The 18712-nt window shown below is 36.9% G+C and overlaps 1 protein-coding gene across 2 annotated transcripts in view; it reads left to right on the plus strand.

The window, feature by feature from the left end:
- LOC135681457 (uncharacterized) overlaps positions 1-18712 on the plus strand; it is a 62814-nt gene that overhangs the window by 10797 nt on the left and 33305 nt on the right. For both annotated transcript variants that reach the window (XM_089111681.1, XM_065195946.2), the window contains 3 exons: positions 767-827; positions 2498-2534; positions 3515-3567. In XM_089111681.1, coding sequence (XP_088967807.1) covers positions 767-827; positions 2498-2534; positions 3515-3567 — 151 coding nt within the window. The remainder of the gene's footprint in view (positions 1-766; positions 828-2497; positions 2535-3514; positions 3568-18712) is intronic.

Below are 18712 nucleotides of genomic sequence, written 5' to 3' on the forward strand. Positions count from 1 at the left end.
TAGTATATTTGATCATGCTTACTTGCGTTTTGGGCTCTTGTTGATTCCTGATTACCCAAAGTTGAAGCTGCTTTTAAGTTATAGTTATACGCAGGGAAAAGATCTAGAGATTGCTTTTGGTTCGCACTTTCACAGGACGTTCCTCAACTAAATTATACAGGTCGATTTAGATGCCAATTTACGACGAAGAGCACGAGAAACGACTGCGATAATGCACTTTTATCATCAAGGCTGGCTAGATTTTGCTAGAAAGGGTTTACAATAGAATTTCTTTGATGGGCGTGGCGTGACTGGTTCTGTAGAAGGGGCGTTATGGCTAAGTTTTCCTTGATGGAGAGATTTGCTAGATTTGCCGATGTTAAGACGGGTTTTTAATAGACCCTGGCTCCTGGGAGATGTGATGCCGCACACTGAAATGATCATCTCCATCCCATATTTTATTGTGCTGGACTGTTTTGTCATCTTGAAGGTCAGTTTATTAAGGACGGTTTCTTAAAAAAGTCATTGTAATCTTTTTCAGATGTGAGTTTAGCATTTGTTAGTTCTCGTATTTGCAATTAATAGCTTGTTTGTAAAATCCTCTTCCTCAAGTTACTTGTCCGATATTCTATCACAGGTTTTTAAGTATTCGAAATATGTTTAACGAGCATTCCAGACGGTTTTTTACTATAATCTCGATGTGATAGAAATGGTCGTTTTCTTTAGCATTTAGAGTACGGTGAAGTGTTCTTTACATCTAACTTAGCGATTTAATATTCATCTACAGAGCTATTGAGTTAGATAATGCTGAAGAATTGAAGCAAATTGAAGATGATCATAAACGCAAGGTACGAAACTATGTTTTATGAATGAAAGCTCTAGAAACTTAATTGGAAATCGCCGTCAACAGCTTTAATCTGGCTTACGAGAAAAGACATTTGGCTTAAGTGCTTTGGCCGGCCCACCAAAAGCCTCTTTTTAGTCTTTAGCGACATATTCTTATAATTTCTCGCCAGTTTGACCTTGCTGTTGTTATTTTCCCTTTGCCTAAAGTCTTCTAAATGGTTTTTATTGGATTTTTCGTCTTGCAACAACGGTGAGACATGTAACTGCTACATACAGCGTTGTGTAGATCGAATTGTAATGTATTTCACAACAGTTGTGAAATGGCAACTTAAAAAGATGCTATAAGTACACATTAATTAAAAAGCATGACTCGAGGTTCGGATGTGATTTTTAGATTATTACTTTTTCATGAATTTGAACAAAACCTCTTATCACCCAATTCAAACTAAGTGTCATCAATCTTTCTTCTTGAAGATTTCTGGTCTTCACCTCTTAAAAAGGCATTTTAGTTTCCATACCATATTTAAGTCGGGGGAAATCGTTATATTAAGCTTTTCCCTCAAAATGGAGCACTTTAAAAATATGTAGACAACCACGTTATATTTCACACAAGATCAGAAACCTTCCGACAAAGTAACATTTCAGTGTTACAGGGTTTTTGCCCCTTCTGACCCCCCTATCTACGCCACTGTGCCGGGGCTCTGGCACAGATGGATGTCCCAGTGGACATCCACGCCCAAAGTGTTTTGTAAACCATGTCCTTTAAAATTGTTAAAGCATTGCCTAAAATTGTATTTTCACTAATCACTCGATTTAAGGCTCATCAGCCTTCTGTTAAATACACTGAGGTGCAAAATGCATTTTCACATTTGATCTTTATATCCAAAACTTCCATAATCAACACCCATGCAGGCTGAAATCGAAGCTTCCTTCAGTGCAAAGCAAAGCCTAACCACCTTGAAAAAGGTCGAATGCTAAGCAGATTCGAAATCACCTTAAAACGCTAGCAGTTTATAATTTTTCACTTGAAGGAAATTTCAGTTGAGAATTGTAGTTGCAGTGTATATGCGATTGAACTGCGGTTGCCGACACGTTGTGCCAAATTGTTTACCTGTTATTTTATCTTTTACTCATGGAGAGTTTCCCATAACGTAATACGTGATAAAAGTAGTTTGACCTCTCATAAGATTGAATTTCTGAGCTTTGTTCTGTTATCGAACCTTCTTTGGTAACAACTGCGGCTTGGATCTTTTTTATACCGAGGCAATGTGCGTGAAACTACACCGTCTTTCGCCTTTCGTCTCTCAGCAGGTCGGCCGTGAGAGGGGGCAAGCGGGGTTGGAGAATTGCCCCTGAGCCTCAAGACCTAGGAGGCCCTATAAAGTCTAAAATAAGTTGAACAGTTATAAACGATTGCAGGAAAACGACTGCAAGAAATATCCTGAAACGCATATTAAGCTTATCTGTAGGGCATGGTCGTGAAAATTTGCGGTTTTGCCCAAGGCCCTTGAAACGTCTCAACATCCCTGCCTGTCAGATCCAGGCTTTTTGACAACAAAGTAACCTGCTTGATAGATGAACCCCAACGTATCAACTGAATTTTTAGTATTTAGAAACCGTAGAATGTTCGTTATAGATTGTGATATCTTTTACTATTTGTCATTTTTCTTAGATTCAAGAGATCCTCGCTGAAGCCTTGAAAGAAAACAGTAAGTTTCAAACTAAATAGATTGCCCGGGTTTTTGTTTAGTGAAACTGTCCTTGAATTTTTTCTTTCTTGAAAAACACCGTGAACGAGTCATTTGCGATTTGCAAGCTTGTTGCCCTAGGTGTCAGAGCTAGTGAAAAAGTGGATCTGCGAAGAATGGGTAATATAACGGGTGGGGAGGAAGGAGACCATTGTTCGAGGCTCATCTCTTTCACAGAGGCTCTGGTACCCATGGTAACCAGGGTACAAGCTTGTAAAATGTAATCTCAGTTTATGTTTTTATATTTAATATTAAGTTGATTATATTACGGCGATTCCTAACATAAATGGCAGTTCTACCGGGCTACATTCACTTTGAAATAAAGCTCCCGAAGCCTTTAAAAATTGCATACAAAATCCATCTCCCGCGTGATCCAAGGAACACTTAAAAGCTTTTTACAAACGAATCAGCAATATCGTAAAAAATCCATCAAGCCAAGTGGTTATTATCTCGCGAGGGTTTATCGGTTGATCGCTACTTTTTCTGCAAAAATCAATCTTTTCCAAAAATAAACCTTATTAGAGAAACGGAGATTTGTGGCCCAAAGAAAAAAGGTTAGCTAGATGAATGTAGCTTTTGTGATTGCTATAGTTTTATTGAAAATACCTTTAAAAATAGTGTTGGCAAAACAAACCATACATTTTTTGTCTCGAAAGTTTTGAAAGATAGAGAAAGGTGAATATGTACTAATAAGCGCAATATTAAATATGAAAGGAGTTGATTTAAATGTTAAGTCTTTCTTCATTATAAATGGCTGCAAATCCCCGCCTGAATGGTTTTATCGATAATTTTAATGTCTTGATATTTTAGTTGCTTGATGATCGCATTAAGCTTCGAACTGTCCTGTTCTATACACCAAAGCGTAAACAGGTCTACCTAAAGAGCATCGTCCACTTAATGACAGACCGGTAAATAAGGTTTTCCATGTCTTGATATTTTAGACGAGTTGGCCAGAGAAGCAAAGGTTGCAAAAGCTGCATTAGAAACATACAAGGTACCATCATTTTTGTTTATATTTTTTGACTTTCTTTAAATTTTGCAAGCCTCGTGTATGCAGGTGCTAAGCTGCCCTAGAGACATCCGCTTACTGTATAAAAATGGCCAAAACCTGCCTGAGAATTTTTTAGCCATATCACAGTGCCTCATCTCAAAGTTCCCACATACAGAAGGCGTATGCTCACTGGTTTATTTCGGGCGAGCACAGTAGCAGAGACTAGGACTGTTTTCACACCAAACACCCTCTCGTGAAGGTGTATCCATCTAGAAATGCTCCATGCCAAAAACTGTAGCATTCTCTTGTTCACATCAGGGTGATTATGTTTTGAAGTTTTGAATAACTGAGCATAAACAGTCGTATTGGTTATTGTGTTTTGAAGTAAATATTATCAGAACAAACTCCTATTCGATAGACATTGGCTGTTTTGTGTACATTTTCCCGCATTTAGTCGTTTACAAAATCTTTTATATGAAAATAGCTAAAAGTGGGATTTGTGGCAAGTTACCTTGCTTTTATTTTACTCTTAACAATGCCATGCCCGTTTACTAACAATCGTGGCAAGTCAGGATTCTAAGACGAAGAAAATTTTTCAGTTTTTTTTTCAATTGAAATGTTTCCCGGTATGTCTACAATGTTGTTATGACACTAAACAAACATCTTAAACATTTTCAAAAGCCAATGTTTGATACTAAATGATAAACAAATTTGTTTCGAAAAAAATTCTTTTCAGTTGCATGGTTTTCTTTTATTTCAAGGATAATCTCTTTATGTTCAATCTGATTGTTTCTGAACATTTATGTTTTCGTACTTTTTCGTGAAGTACAGAAAGAGGTAAACGTGTTGAAATTATAAAAAACGATAAATATATTTACTAAAACAAAAGCCAAGATAACGTATTAGTATCGTATTAAATTACAGCTGAGTGATGAACTCCAAACGAAGCGAGAGCGTGAAAACTTGCTTAGGCCTATTTACAACGAGGGTGTGACGTGATTAATGTCCCGACTGGGGTCCAGACCTCAGGACTTGTCATAATTTTACGAAATCCAAAGTGCATATTTTATTTTTGTTTTTTTTAATATCTGACTACCGAATATTGTATCCTGCGTCTTAAATTTTTATCTAGACTTTGGGGGAAGGGCTGGGTTTTACCTGTATCTTACTACATTTTGCATGTAAAAATATCTCATTTAATTATTATAAACTTCTCCCAAAAAAGACACATACCTTCTTCCATAAATCCACTAAGCTACCCAATGCCCCTTCCCAATAGACCCAAACCTGATTTATGTGTGACGTAGTGTGTGAAAAACGAACCTTGTTTGAAGGGTATCATATAGCAGGATTTACAAAGAGGCTTTAATTTCTGAAAGTGAATTTAATTTTTTAAGAGCTGTGTAAAAATATCTTTCTTAAGCCAGTATATACTATGTACCCAGAATAATAATATAGTTTGGGGTTAAAGCAACTCTTAAGGGCTTTGAAGTCTTAGCCTCCGATCCTAAAGGGCAAGATTGAATCGAGAAGCTCTAGCGGTATTTCTTACAGGCCCCGGACTGCTCTGTTACGCGACTGCACACAAGACAAGGTTCTCACCAAACTTTGTTGTTTTAACATGGTTTTGGAGCTATAAATGACCAAGCAAGTCAAAAATTGCTGGTGAGATGCGTAATTCTCTGAAGGTGAAGTTAATTACAAATTTGTTTATCGACTATACTTTGTAACAAAAACATATGACGAAAGAATGGTCATTTTTCGGTGACCCTTCAGGGACGTCGGAGCTGGGGCACAACGCACAAGCGGTACATACCACCAACACTCAAAGGGAATTCCCCCTTGTGTTAGAAGTGCCCTCTTTGACATGACATAGCGTAGAGCTCCTTCCTACCTGTGCCCCCCCCCCCAACTATCAAATGCTTTCCACGTCTCTATCCTGGAGATGTCGACTTTCCTTTCGTTCCTTGCATTAGTGTTATGACGATCACAATGATAAAGATTTGAAATCAAATTATCTTATCGAGTTACTTGTTATTTTATCTCAATTACTCGAAGGGCGTTGTTGCAATAATTTGGGATTGGTGGTTTCTCGCAAGACTGTTGTGGTAACTTTTTTGTGGGCACATTGTTTGGCTAACTTATCACCATTGTCACGCACTTTATTGTCATAACTGCTATGGACAACCATAGGCTATTACAATTGTCAGAGTCTCTGTGAAAAGAATCAGCGTTTTAACAAATTCTAGAGAATAGGTTGATAGTTTGTTAAAATGGAAGTAGCAAGCAAAAAATAACTATGAAATGAGCCAGAATAAATGAAATTGTATTTTAAAATTTATTAGCGCTAGCCGAAAATTAATCTCTGATCTCTAGATTCGATATGAATCTGCCAGTGTTATTCACATCAACAATTGCCTTACCGCAAATACTAAGAACCAGATTTAAAAAATTCTCTTACTGACACGGCAGAAGACTGGAACCGACCAACCACGGCAGGCCAGCCCACTTAGCAATGCATGCATATTTAAAAGTCTGCTTTCGGTCACAAATCTCTCGAAAAACGTAATCAGAATAGTGAAAATCTCTTTAAATTGTTGGCGGCTAAACATGAAGAAAAATGAACCTAATTAAAATTGCTCTTGGCCAGTGTGCATCCCACGCGCTTTCGTGTTATCTCAGTAGCATTACACGAGAAACTCTTCTGCTTTCCACCTGATGTGCTTAAAATGTCTGTTATCATAGAAGTTTATCGATGATGTGCAAATAAACCAAATTTCTAAGCTTGAAGCGTTTGATAACACATAGTACAACTGTGTACTAGGACGCTCATACTTTTTCACCTTTTATAATTAGCCTGAGAGCAATGCCAACTTATACATTTTCCGGGTTTTGTCTGTTGATCCTGGCATCTTACAGCAATAACAACTTTTCTGCATAATTTGAAGCAAGTTATTCGTCAATTTTCTTACCCTCTGCACAATTAATTGGTGGCATCAACGACAATGATTTCTAGGACTTTTTCTAAGTATTTCAATTCCACTGCATGGTTGAAGCAATAATTTTGAGCATAGTTCTGACGATATATGCATTACCCGAATCATTTGTTTGGCAAATTTCAAAGAGCGATCAAAAATGGAATGGGTAAAATTGCAAATGCGAGGTCTGTGGTTGAGAATTAAAAAACAATAATTTCAGGGTCTAGAAATTGAATTTTTTTTAACTAAGCGAATTTTTTGTAACTAAAAACTGCAATTAGCAAAGATTCTAGAATGTCTACGTCTAGATTTATAAGGTTTAATGTGATGTGAAGAGTGAATAAGTGCTTCATCTTTTTACATTAAAGTTCGGCTTTCTTCTATTTCTCAATCACAGAGGCTCGTAGCAGATTCCAGCCGGCATTACTTTCTTCTGGCGCCAAATTTTTTCTTCCTCACTCCAAGTCATTAAATTTCGACAAATGGCTGCATCATAAAGCGATGATCATGATTTTCATTGCAGGTGGACTCCGCTATAATTGATGTGATCATTAACCAGAATACCCATAATCAACCTTTTTTAATTGTTTCGAATTTTTTATGAGAAAGTGCTTGCAAGTCGCCCTACCGTTCTTTGGTACGAAGTTGGGGCCTTTGGTTTTGGGCATCTATTTTGAAATGAAATTCTAATGCGCTTAGAGAAAGGAATTGGTACAGGGATAAGCTAGATACAGGTAGCCATGCTTCTTGTAACTTCGTGTGATATTACGAGAATCCGGTTATTGTGTGGGAATTCAACAAGATAATGACCGATGAAAACAGATCAAGTTAATAAACCACATTGCCTAAAAATCTAGGTCTTATTCATTTTTGAGAATATTTGTGGTGACAGGGTGCTGTGGACAGCGCCTCTGGTATACCTAGATGATTGCGACCTTCCACAAAGGTATAATTCATTCAGAGTCCAGAAAATTCGGTTTTAACTGGAGGAACGACTGCGAGGAAGGTTTTTGAAAGCATGAGAATTTCTGCTAGCATATCAGAACCATGCCTTGTTTTGTTTGTTCTGTTGTGGAGGATTGTAAGAGTTTAGCTCAGCTTATAGACTGGAGGAAGGATGAAAACTTTCCTGGTTTAGGAACTGTTATAGCTTGAAATCAAATGTCAATAAAGATAGAGATTGTGGCATGTTATAGGCGTGGCACTTTCAGCTTTTGTCGAGGCAAGAGCCACCATCGCAGTTTGCAAGAAATATAAATCTTTTTTCACCTTTTTTATATAATTTAATATTCACAGTTTGAATGGTTGTTTGAAAAACATTAAGCCTTTATTAAGGCAACATCCACTAATTTGAGTTCGCGAAATAAGGTTAGCCTAAAGTAGAAATTGGATAATGACAAAATCCTCATCTAGTTTTCAATTTGCGCTTACTAGATCTTGTTTAAACATTCTTTGAATAAATCCACGTAGTATTAAACAAGGAACACCTAAATATTGCTATTTTCTAGATACTGTTGCGAATTTTGTTAGTCGGTAATGTTAGAGAAAGGCCCAGGAGCCTATAATGAAACCCTAACAAGGGAAAAGAGGGGGGGGCTTGATCAGAGGGAGGAAATATCAAGCTTGTTGAATTTAGTTTTGTATAAAGACAGGTTATAAAATCCTGGGAAGCAGAAAGATTGTAGAGCATGCCAAAGTTTACAAGATCTTGGGAGGAAGAATATCTTGTGGGAGAGAGTTCATTAATTTGGCAAAGGATGAGCATTGGAAGAAAGTCTGGTTTACATACATGTCTCAGTGGCCCTGAGATCATATTTCTAATCTCTTGAGAGCCATGTCCGTGGCTGGTGAAATCTTTAAAAAATTGCGAGAATACTAAATATGTTCCCAAACAATGCTAAAGCTGGAATGCCATTTGTGAAAATGCTGATACAATCTTGAGGCTAGGAGATTTGAAAAGAATACTATGTATCTAACCCAATTAACTGATGATCCCTGATCGGATCTATACGTTACAACTCTTTAGGGTGTGGACATTATTAACAGGCCCGCGTATTGTCTCCATGTGGTTAAAGATATGATTATCAGTTACAAGATTTTCTACATTTTGTGCCCATAAGCGAGGGATGGTCAGATTGTAAAGATCGGCAAAATACATGTTCCGAGAAAAATGCCACCTATTTAATTACTTGTATTTCAATGATTTGCTCTAACTAACTCATTCAAAAACAATAACTTTTTGCATTTAAAGTACCCGGTATTTGAGCCACAATACTTTTTTCGTACAATACCATGATGAGCAACTGCAATAAATGCCCTTAAGGATTTTTATAAAAAAGCAAAAATAGCTTACAAAATTTGTAGGGCTAGAATATTTGGCAGTAGATAAAAGTGAATGATAATTAGGTTGTAAATTTTTAATTTTTTAATTGTAGTTAACATATTCCAATTTCATTACTTATTTTTCAATGTTGTATTTATCTAATTGGAGAGCCTATTGAAAATCGGCACTTCTGAAGGGCCAGCCTGCGAAAGTATTTGAAATAAAATGACATTACATGAAGTCGATCGACATTTCCTTGTGTCTTATGTCACAGTATGTGTAGCAAATGTAAATTGTTTGCTTTAGGGCGGGGAACATCAACATTTCACCTGACCTGATATTCTGACGGTAGTCAAATAGAGCAGGAAACAAATCATGTTCTTAAAAATCAACTTCGTTGCCAAATGTGATTGCTCAAAGAAGTGGCATAAATGACGTCATTCTTAACGGTCAGTCTATATGTAGACGAATCTAAATTGACTAAAGGCCTGTTTATATAGAGCAAGTAATCCCACCTTACAGTTCTGCCACCCGTATGGTGGGATAAAATCTGCATATATTCGATGCTTAAATCCCACCTGCAAGTTTTTGGGCTGAGGAATGGAATAAATTTGCTCAGGCCCCAAATCTGATCGATGACGTCTATGCGGAAAAGCTGAAGCTCGAAAGTCGTATTGGTCGTTGAGGTGATGAACCAAGAAACAATTAGTAGAGAAGCAAAACGTACACATTTTACGTATAATTTTTTTCTCTATAACATATCCCAATTGGCCTATAATACACTTTGGGTAAAAAAAATTATGGAAACTTTCGATGACAATTGAAACAATAGTTTTCGATTTCGGAAAACATTAATTAGCTGTAGCAGCCCTACTAAATATCAGTTACAGATTGTTTGTTCAATAGGGAAAACAGACTCGCAAAAATTGAATTGGTTTGGTGCTAGCATTTCAGTTTCAATGTACGAATGTGACTATATATTGACACAGGAATTAACGATGATAATGATAATTATGTGATGTTGCAATTTTTGTTGTTAATTTGTTTGCTCCTGTTGTTTCTAATGTTTTGCTGTTGTTAGTTTTCTGGCTTCTGTTGTTGTCGTTTTGGTTGATATATTTGTAACTTTGGTATTTTTACGCTATGAAAATTTTGTTGCCGTATTTTGTATTAGGTTTTTATTATCTTTTTTTAAAATTCTATTTCGATCCACAACTGGGTACATATATTTCCTAGCTTAGTGTTTTTATCTATGTTCTGACGTTTTATACTCAAAAGTGTAATGTTTTATGGTTATAATTATTATTATATATGTAAGACCCAGGCCCCCCGGAAACAAGGTTAAAGTTGATACACGAGGCAGACAACAAAATGGTGTACTATCTGCGTTCACTCTTCAATATCCGACAAAAAGAGTGTTAGACGAAAAGCTTCAGTATTGCTAAAAAATGTTTGCTTTTTTCAAAGCCATTTTTAACTTTTGTACCACGAAGAGATTGTTTAATTATATTAACAGTATTTCGATCATTGTTTGCCAAGGCAAAGCAAAGACCTGTTTTTGGCAAATAATTGCAAAAACAATTTATTCTTTTGTAACGCTCTTTTGTGACGAAACTGTTTAAAAGTTTGCGATGGAATAAAAGGTTTGCTTGACATAACTTTGTAAAAAAACTATTTAGCTTTGTCTTCAGATTATGCTCTGAAAGCGTAATTAGATTAAGGATGTGTTCAATTGCGTGCGATAAACTCTTCTATTCCAAACCGCTGTTCTCGGGTTTTAAGATAATTATATTTAATTTTTCAAATAGAGTTTCGTATAATGACATTATAGACTGAAAGTTTGCGTCCTTTTTTGTTTGTTTAAATTGTTTTCTTTGGCATTTGCCTTTGACTAGCTCGAATGTATTTTTGTTTTCTTTTTTTATTAGATTTATAACAATAATGTGCCTCAGGAATGTCGCAATGTTTTGTTTCTCATTGAAACAGTTATATAGAATTACCCGGCCTTTTGTAAGAGCTCTAAACCAGCTTTAGGCTGCTGCCTGCTGTTGAGTCACTAAACTCCAGTTTTTATCGTTTCTTGACTCAGTCTTCATCAACCTTGCCAATTTTAACGTTTCGGTATATTGCCTTTATACCGAAAACTGAACCATTATCGATAAAAGAAGTGTTGGGCGTATGATGTATGTATTCAGGGCCTGGGATATGACGAGAAATTTTTCTCTACTCTATTTTTGCATTTACAGTATTTCTAGCAAAGCAGTATCTGCAAATATAATTTTATTGTGCTCCCTTGTTTGTCCATTTTTTGCTGTTAAAGAAAGGTTTTGCGCGAGTTATGTTCATGGAAAAATGCTCTTTCGAAGAGAAAAGTTCATCCGCCTTTTGAGTCCTGATTTTATGAATGACTAGCTGTTACTTAGTGTAACTTTTGGAATATGGCCAGGTCTTTGTAAATCAAAGCCCACACGAATGTTTTCTAAGAGAACAGGCCCCAAGCTACCGAGGGTGCCAGAGACTCAGTGAAAGAGTGGGCCTATGAAAGAGTAGATTGTAAGATGAAAGCAAACCCTGTTCAATCCTAAAGTCTAAATCAACATAGTTAGATGTACCTCGTGTCCTCCAGTGAGTATCAAAAATAAATTTAAGCGGATTCCACATATATATACAAATCTCTCAGTCGTAAGTGATTTCTTTGGTAATGCTTGTGCACATGAAAATTCAGAAAATGAAAGATGAACGCTGAAAAGTATTAAAATACTTCCACGTGAATAAGCTTCTTTGAATCTAGTCTGAGAGGGAGGTTTCCTGCAGTCTTTTTTCATAAGGGCCTAAATTCGTAAACACAAACGCCATGTTTGTCCTTATATTTATTCTAATTTCTGAAAAGTGAATGTTAAACAATCCGCTTGTCTTTTCTTGCCACGCTCAACCGTTAGAAGCAATAGTGTGCCAAACATGGAATTTTCAAGGCTTTTTAAAACTTAATGTAAGCAAAGATTGGCATCAAAAGATTTATTTTGATCTTCCATTTTTTATGAATCTAAGATATCCTTTACAGGGAAGTTGCCTCTTTAAAAGAGATAAATTTTTTTCATTGTGTTTTTCTCAAAGTATTATGAATAAATTCTTACACGCAGTGGCAATCTTCTACGAAAGCAAACTTCTTATAGCTGAAGTGCACTGTGCCCCCCGTTTACCCTACTTCACTTATGCGCCAATGTTTGCTCTCGTTATAAAACCACGACCAAAATCTCAACTTTGTAACCGTTCAACGGTCGTGTGCATAGAAACATCTACGAAATCGTAATGATATTCCAAAAGATTACAAGGAAATATTAATGAACAATTCACAAAGAACAAGGACCTCTGTTTCACTGGACTAAGTGTAAATTCGATACAACAAAGACAAGCCCTTGCAATTTTTTGCCATTGCAATTACTAAAAGTGCATTAGCAGTCATTTTCGCAACAAATTAAAAGACAAATGTTTGGTATTTTGGTACGCAGAGAGCCTGCTACATTTTTATAAAGTCGGAACTAGAAACAGAAATGGGATCAAGAATCAGGAACAGGATATCTTGACTTTCCTGACCGGGCGTAGCAGAAGTAGATGTAACAAATTAGCATACACAATATTTATGCTAGCCTGTCTTTTCTTTCTGTATAGCTTTTGTTGTAACTCAGTAAGGGGTTTATCTTCACATTAACCGCCAAACCAATTTTTCTGATTATTTGAAATGGTAATGGATTTGAGGCATTTTAATCCCAGTTTAATGGGATACAGGGGGAGAGAAATAGGACAATATTGTCCCAAAATGAAGCCCCTAAATACCCCTCGCCTAAAAACTGTAATTAAGTGTTATTAAATGTGACGTCATTAGAAGTCATGAAAGACTTCTAAATATGAAAAATCAGTTAAATATGTCAGTAATCGGGTTAGATGTAGCCAATGAAAGGTTTGAGGTTTGCTAACGGATTTCTTTTGCACTGTTCATAAAGGAACGAACAAAAGAGTTCTGATTAGGTAAGAGCCTGTGCTCATGTGGCCATACCTCAGCAAATTCAAGAACACGTTTAACTGACTTTGCACATTTAGAGGTATTTCATGATCAAATTCAGTAAATTTAAAATATGATTTTTGTGATTGGTATTAGCATTTCTTCATTTTACCCAGATGTAAACTTTCCGTTGCTCCCAGCTGCAGCTTAATGCGGAAAACCGATGTATTTTTCCACAATTAAACTGGAATTTGATGCATTCGTACTAGGCCTACAATGCTATTTCGAACAAATCTGATGAATCAACCCTACTTCGTAAATTGAGATGTAGGGGCCTTTAAAGCCGGTTTCCGCTTGATTCTCTTTGGTCGCGCGACTGAGCGAATGTACATTGGAGCAGGTGCAATTGTGAGCTTCCTCATTCGCTGCGAATGCGCGACCATTTGCTTAGTAGTTCAACTTAGTTGAACTATTGGGCGACTGGTCGTGTTCGCCGATTCGCTGACTTGTCAATTCGATTTCGCCAAGTGGCGCGACCAGAGCGAATAAAGTGGAACCCGTCTTTACATGTGTGTCGCTCTGGAAGCCAGATCTTGTTTCTCCCATTTATCTGATGCCAAATACATAGATCTTTGTTCCTATTTGCAATGGGATCGAAATATTATCAGGTTATTGACATTTTAGGCTTTGTGCGTATTCACGTGGCTCCTCTTGCCTAGCCCGTCCAGGCGAAAGAGACGTCTTTGTTTTTTGGGCTAAAGTCACGTTTCCGATAGCCCTTTTATATCTGGCAAATATTAGAAAGGCCTTTTATATTTGAGTAACCTCCCAAATAAGTGCCTAGAAAGAGACCAACACTAACATAAAATCTATAGCATAAGATCTCCATTCAAGAGCAGAAGATAAAGTAATCTCGTCTCTTTAGTTCATTATGCCTTCTTGTGTACGGAATTTGAAGATCCCTTGCCTCGCTCCAAATTTTATGTATTGGCTGTGGTACCCAGGGTAGCTCCAGGATTAAAGTTTCACTACCCTGGGTACCAGAGCCAAAAAATTTCGAGCGCAAAAGTAGAAAACCTCTCAACTCCGATCTTCTTTTTCCGCGCTCGAGTTAATGTGGCTCTGGTACCCAGAGTAACAGTTTCGCATACAGAGGGGCTCTTTTTCTTTTGTGTATTGGTATGAAATGGAATATTGATTTGAATTGGTTAACAAATAAATACATTGGTTATTCTGTATTACCAAGATATTACAATGGTATACAAGAGTATAATGAATTGCTAAGGGAAGCTCTGCTAGACATGACACGACCAATTAAACCATCAATAATACCAGCCACGGGGTGCGTGGACTGGTCGGTTGTCTTGTCTGCCCTTAAGATGGTGTGTGTAAACGGATTTCCGCTGGGGCTGACCTTTCACATGACGAAATAACACGACTGCTCTGGCCAGGCATGTCCAGAACACAATGATCGAACATTTTGTAATACATATTTCAGGCAAGTTTGCAAATTCAATATTGCAAGTAACAGCCGTAAAACGGGGCATCGTATCGAGTCAGGAGAACTACACTCCTGAAGCAGCTTCTGTCCAGAATAAGAAAGGTGAAATATAGCTACACAATGGCTTTCTATCAAAGATATTATTTAATTCAACAACGCAGGTGAAGAGTCGTTCAACAACTGTCGAGCTTAAGTTTTAATTAATCATCTCTATTGAAATGAATCAAAATTCTGTTCTAAAACTCAATTTTTATGTTTCCCAAAGAAACGTAACCAAGATGTTAATACAACAGCTACAATTTCTAAATATTTGCTCAAGGCTAGCTGAAAATTTATTGAGGGATTTTGAGATCAAAGATCCGTTAAATCGGATGGCTTTGAAACGAATGTGCTCCACCTATTTTTATCGTGTGGAAATAATCAAGAGCCAATTTCTGCAACATGGCTGTGACGCAAATGAAATGTGTTTTGGTCATATTTTGATTACAATAAGACAGTAGGAAGATTTTTTAATTAAAATTGAACAGGTCAGACAATGGAAGAAAAATGTGTGGGAAAGTAACACAAGAGATGGTGCTTATCTCGCTGATAAATGAACCCACGAACTGAGAGATCAAATCAAGGTTTAGCAGTGGGAACATAATTTTTAATACGACATTCCAAAATCTCATCCACTTCTCGGATTATATCGCTCTGTCACACAAAAGGGGCACGTGAAAGTTTAATGGTAAATAAACTCAAATGGTTAACCCTATTTTTGTACAAAAATGTTTTCGTATCCCGTATCATCGTGGATTTTAAAACCAGATTGCCCTTTAAGATTTGATCAAAGGGAAACTCATTCTAGGAAAAAAGCTTACCAGATTTCCACCAAAGCAAGATTTCCTGGTAAAAACAATAGTTTGATGACAAGAAAATGGTTTATTTACAACTCGACATAAGCTTCAAATTAGCTGGAATGCTTTGTGTGTACCCTCCTACTAGCAGGTTACGTCATCAAGCTGGCTAGTGTTTGGCTCAATTGGGTATCGGAGTCAGAGAGGTCGGGTAGATAACCGGGTAATTGGTTAAAGTTGATAAGGCTGATAATCGAAACAATTACGTCATTAGGCCTACCTATCCAAAAAGCCCAGAAAAACCATTTACTTATGACATTCGGTATTCAAAAGTGCCTACGTATTCAGTAAATCCCAAGTGTTGATGATATGATGGTAGGAAAGGGGTTGATTGTTCAATACGACTAAAATCGGTAGGGAAGTGTGGGAAAAGGAGGAAAACTGGATTGCCAGTGAATCTGCAACAACGAAAATCTATAACGCAATCAACTATTTATAGATATATACACCGCGAATCGATCATAATTAAAGTATGTTACACATTGTTTTGGATTTAAACACTGCTGCACAATCTGCACGGTTTTTACATGATTTTCTATTGATGCCAGTATGTTATGGAATCGTCTACCCGCTAAAAAAGTTATTTTTTCAAATCATGTTACATATCCTTATTACTACTGAATTTGACACTATGAGTTTACTAAAGGAAACATTATTGCACGGGAACTGAAAATCATCAGTATAGAAACTACTGAGACTTACCAGAATTTACATTGCAATATGATTAATTTACAGTTATGTGAAAAGTTTGTCCTGTGCCATATGTTTTTGAATGGGAGACACGTTGTTCATAGATCTTGGCCAAGGAGCTTCTTATCCACATGCTGCCCTTAAAGAATTCTTTTGACCGACGATGATGTGTAGCGTTTCATAGTGGTGGTAAACACCAAATATGCAACACTGTATTTCCTTTCATTCGAAAATCTGCCAAAGTACGAACATGTGTCGAATGCGCATCACCTTTGCACGACCTTCTCGGCGTCTATGGTCGCCGTTCCCCAAATTCCTTCGTTAATACCGTCGCAGTCGCCAATGGTTATCTCGATATCTTGAAGTTCAGGTAGATCTGATTTTTTGTCCAAGCCGAATTCGTAAGCTAGCTGCAACAGTGTTTCGTCGTCTAGCAGGTCAAGAAAGTTTGTTTTGCTTGAAGCATACTCATAAGAGTGCTCTACTAGGTAGTTTTCCAAGTCAACTACAGGCGATTGAATGTCTTTCATTTTTCCCGTGTGACTGCGATTCGAGCTTGATTTCTGCCACTGGTCCTTGCGGAGATCTTGTGAAATCGTCGTGAGTAGTCTTCTGTACGATACAGGTGCAATTCCTGATGACATATCCAGGACGTAAAAACTTATGAATTAATGATGTGTGTGCGCTCGAAAAAGCTGTATTTGACTCGCGAATATTTGTTTTCTTCTTTAGGTGAAATCTCTCTCTAAAGTCATTGAATAGATAATGATACTTTACTGAGATAAAAGCCAGTTGTGCCGACTTCACTGTTTCCCTCTCACCAAGCAAATGCTTTAGGATGTCTGGCTACTGTCAAATCCTCAGGCGAGTACGTAAATGATCGATTTTAATCCGTATTGATTCTGTGCAGGTTACTCTTCGTCCTCGTTCAAACTCTCTCTGTGTTATTTGTATTACTTTGGAATTCCGTGTTTTCATGAAATGCAAACAAATAGAATTCTGCAGCGCTAATCCAAGACGTGTTCTCCACAGTGTGTGCCGCTAGCATGAAGATCGCTGTCATAGGGCGTCAATTTCCCCCAAGTACACAATGGCTATTTTTGGGTCATTCACCATTCATCGCTAGTGGCCTTTTGAGTGAGAAATTACATATGGAGGTCCTCGGCCGTGTTAATCTCCTACAATCTTCTCTAATCAAGTTACATTGAATGACCAGGCTAAATAGGCACGGGGGTAACATTATTACATCAAACAATAATTATTTCCGTTGCCTCGAGTGACAACGCTTCTTTGCCCCGAATGTTGCTGACAAATGAAGTTCTATTGGTCTGGAGTTTTGAAAACAAACTTGCCATAGAGGTCTTCAGAGAATCACTCATAGCAAAACCATAGCTACCAAATTAATTGTTGGTTGGCAACCGTAGTAACAATGAGCAATTGAAAGCTCAGTCTCGAGTTAACACGTAAAAATTGCTGTAACGCTCTGAAGGGAGAATTAATAATTCAATGGTTATCTAAAAATTTTGTGCAATTTCTTCTTTCTTTTTGTAAAGTTTTGTAGGGAAAATTTTCAAGATAATAAACTTGTTTGGAAACATATCTCATAATCGTTTACTTCCAACGCCGTCAAGTTTGATTAAAGAAACAATAGACCTTAGGTCACTTTCAGCCTGCCATCTTTTTAGATAAAGCTTTTTGATCTTGAAAGATGTACTTAGCCAATTTACAATGAAAAAATTAAACACAAGCTATAAACCAGGTGACTATGCGAAGGTGGCTGTAAACAAAATAATTACACAAATTTTGTTTTTGAAAGAACTTTAACAATAGCGGAAAAGATTACGAATGAATGAAATAGGTCTAGAAAAAGATCTAAAGTTTTAAGTGTTTGACAACTCGATTTATTTGACTCCAGTCCCGAACTCAGCTTGAGCATGTGTCGTTATATCGTTAAATGAAGAATGAGCTAGCGTAACTCGCAAAATTTATGTCCATTGTTGTCTCCTTGTTGACAAAGATGAACTTTCTTGTTGATACCCCATCGCGATTGTGGTTCCAGAAGAAACATAGGGACAGCATGCCGGCTGGAAAAATATTTGCCTGTGTCTAGCATAACAGCGTTAAATTGGAAGAAAAAATCTAAATAGATTTGTGCGCTTTTATTTTCACGCTAGTAGAGAAAAGTTTTACGGGACGAAAGTTGCGCTAATCGAGAAAAGCGCGAAATTTTTTTGATTAACTTCGGCGAAGGAAGCGAAATACATTCTTTTTTATAAGAACACACTTTATAAGAACACTGAGGCTCGATTTGCCCAAAAAGTAAGAACAAGGCTAGAACATGCTCAGCTCTAGATGAGAAATTTTAAAAGAAAAAATTCGCATTTTGAAATTTATGTCATATCAACAGAACAAACTATGCAATTTATAAACTTTACTCAGTAAAACGTCTTAGAAACTATATACAGTATGACGTAGAAACTTCTCAAATATTTCAAACATCACTCTTAAAATAAAAACAATTTTAAAGAATGTTTGAGCCTAAAATTATCAAAAAGTTAAGAACATCGAGCCTCGGCAAAAATTATCTGGTTCTTATAAAAGAAGGGTGTAGGATCTTTCGCGACACTAACTATCTTCTTACTTTCATCTGAGGGGTGGCATGCTCTCACTTTTTTATTTGATTTGCAAATTGAGTCTCGGTGTTCAAATAGAGTGTTCTTATAAAAATGTGTAAAGTGTGACAGAATTTTCAATTCAACT

Source organism: Rhopilema esculentum, chromosome 12, assembly GCF_057945365.1.
Source record: "Rhopilema esculentum isolate cy_ngs chromosome 12, ASM5794536v1, whole genome shotgun sequence".
NCBI lineage: Eukaryota > Metazoa > Cnidaria > Scyphozoa > Rhizostomeae > Rhizostomatidae > Rhopilema > Rhopilema esculentum.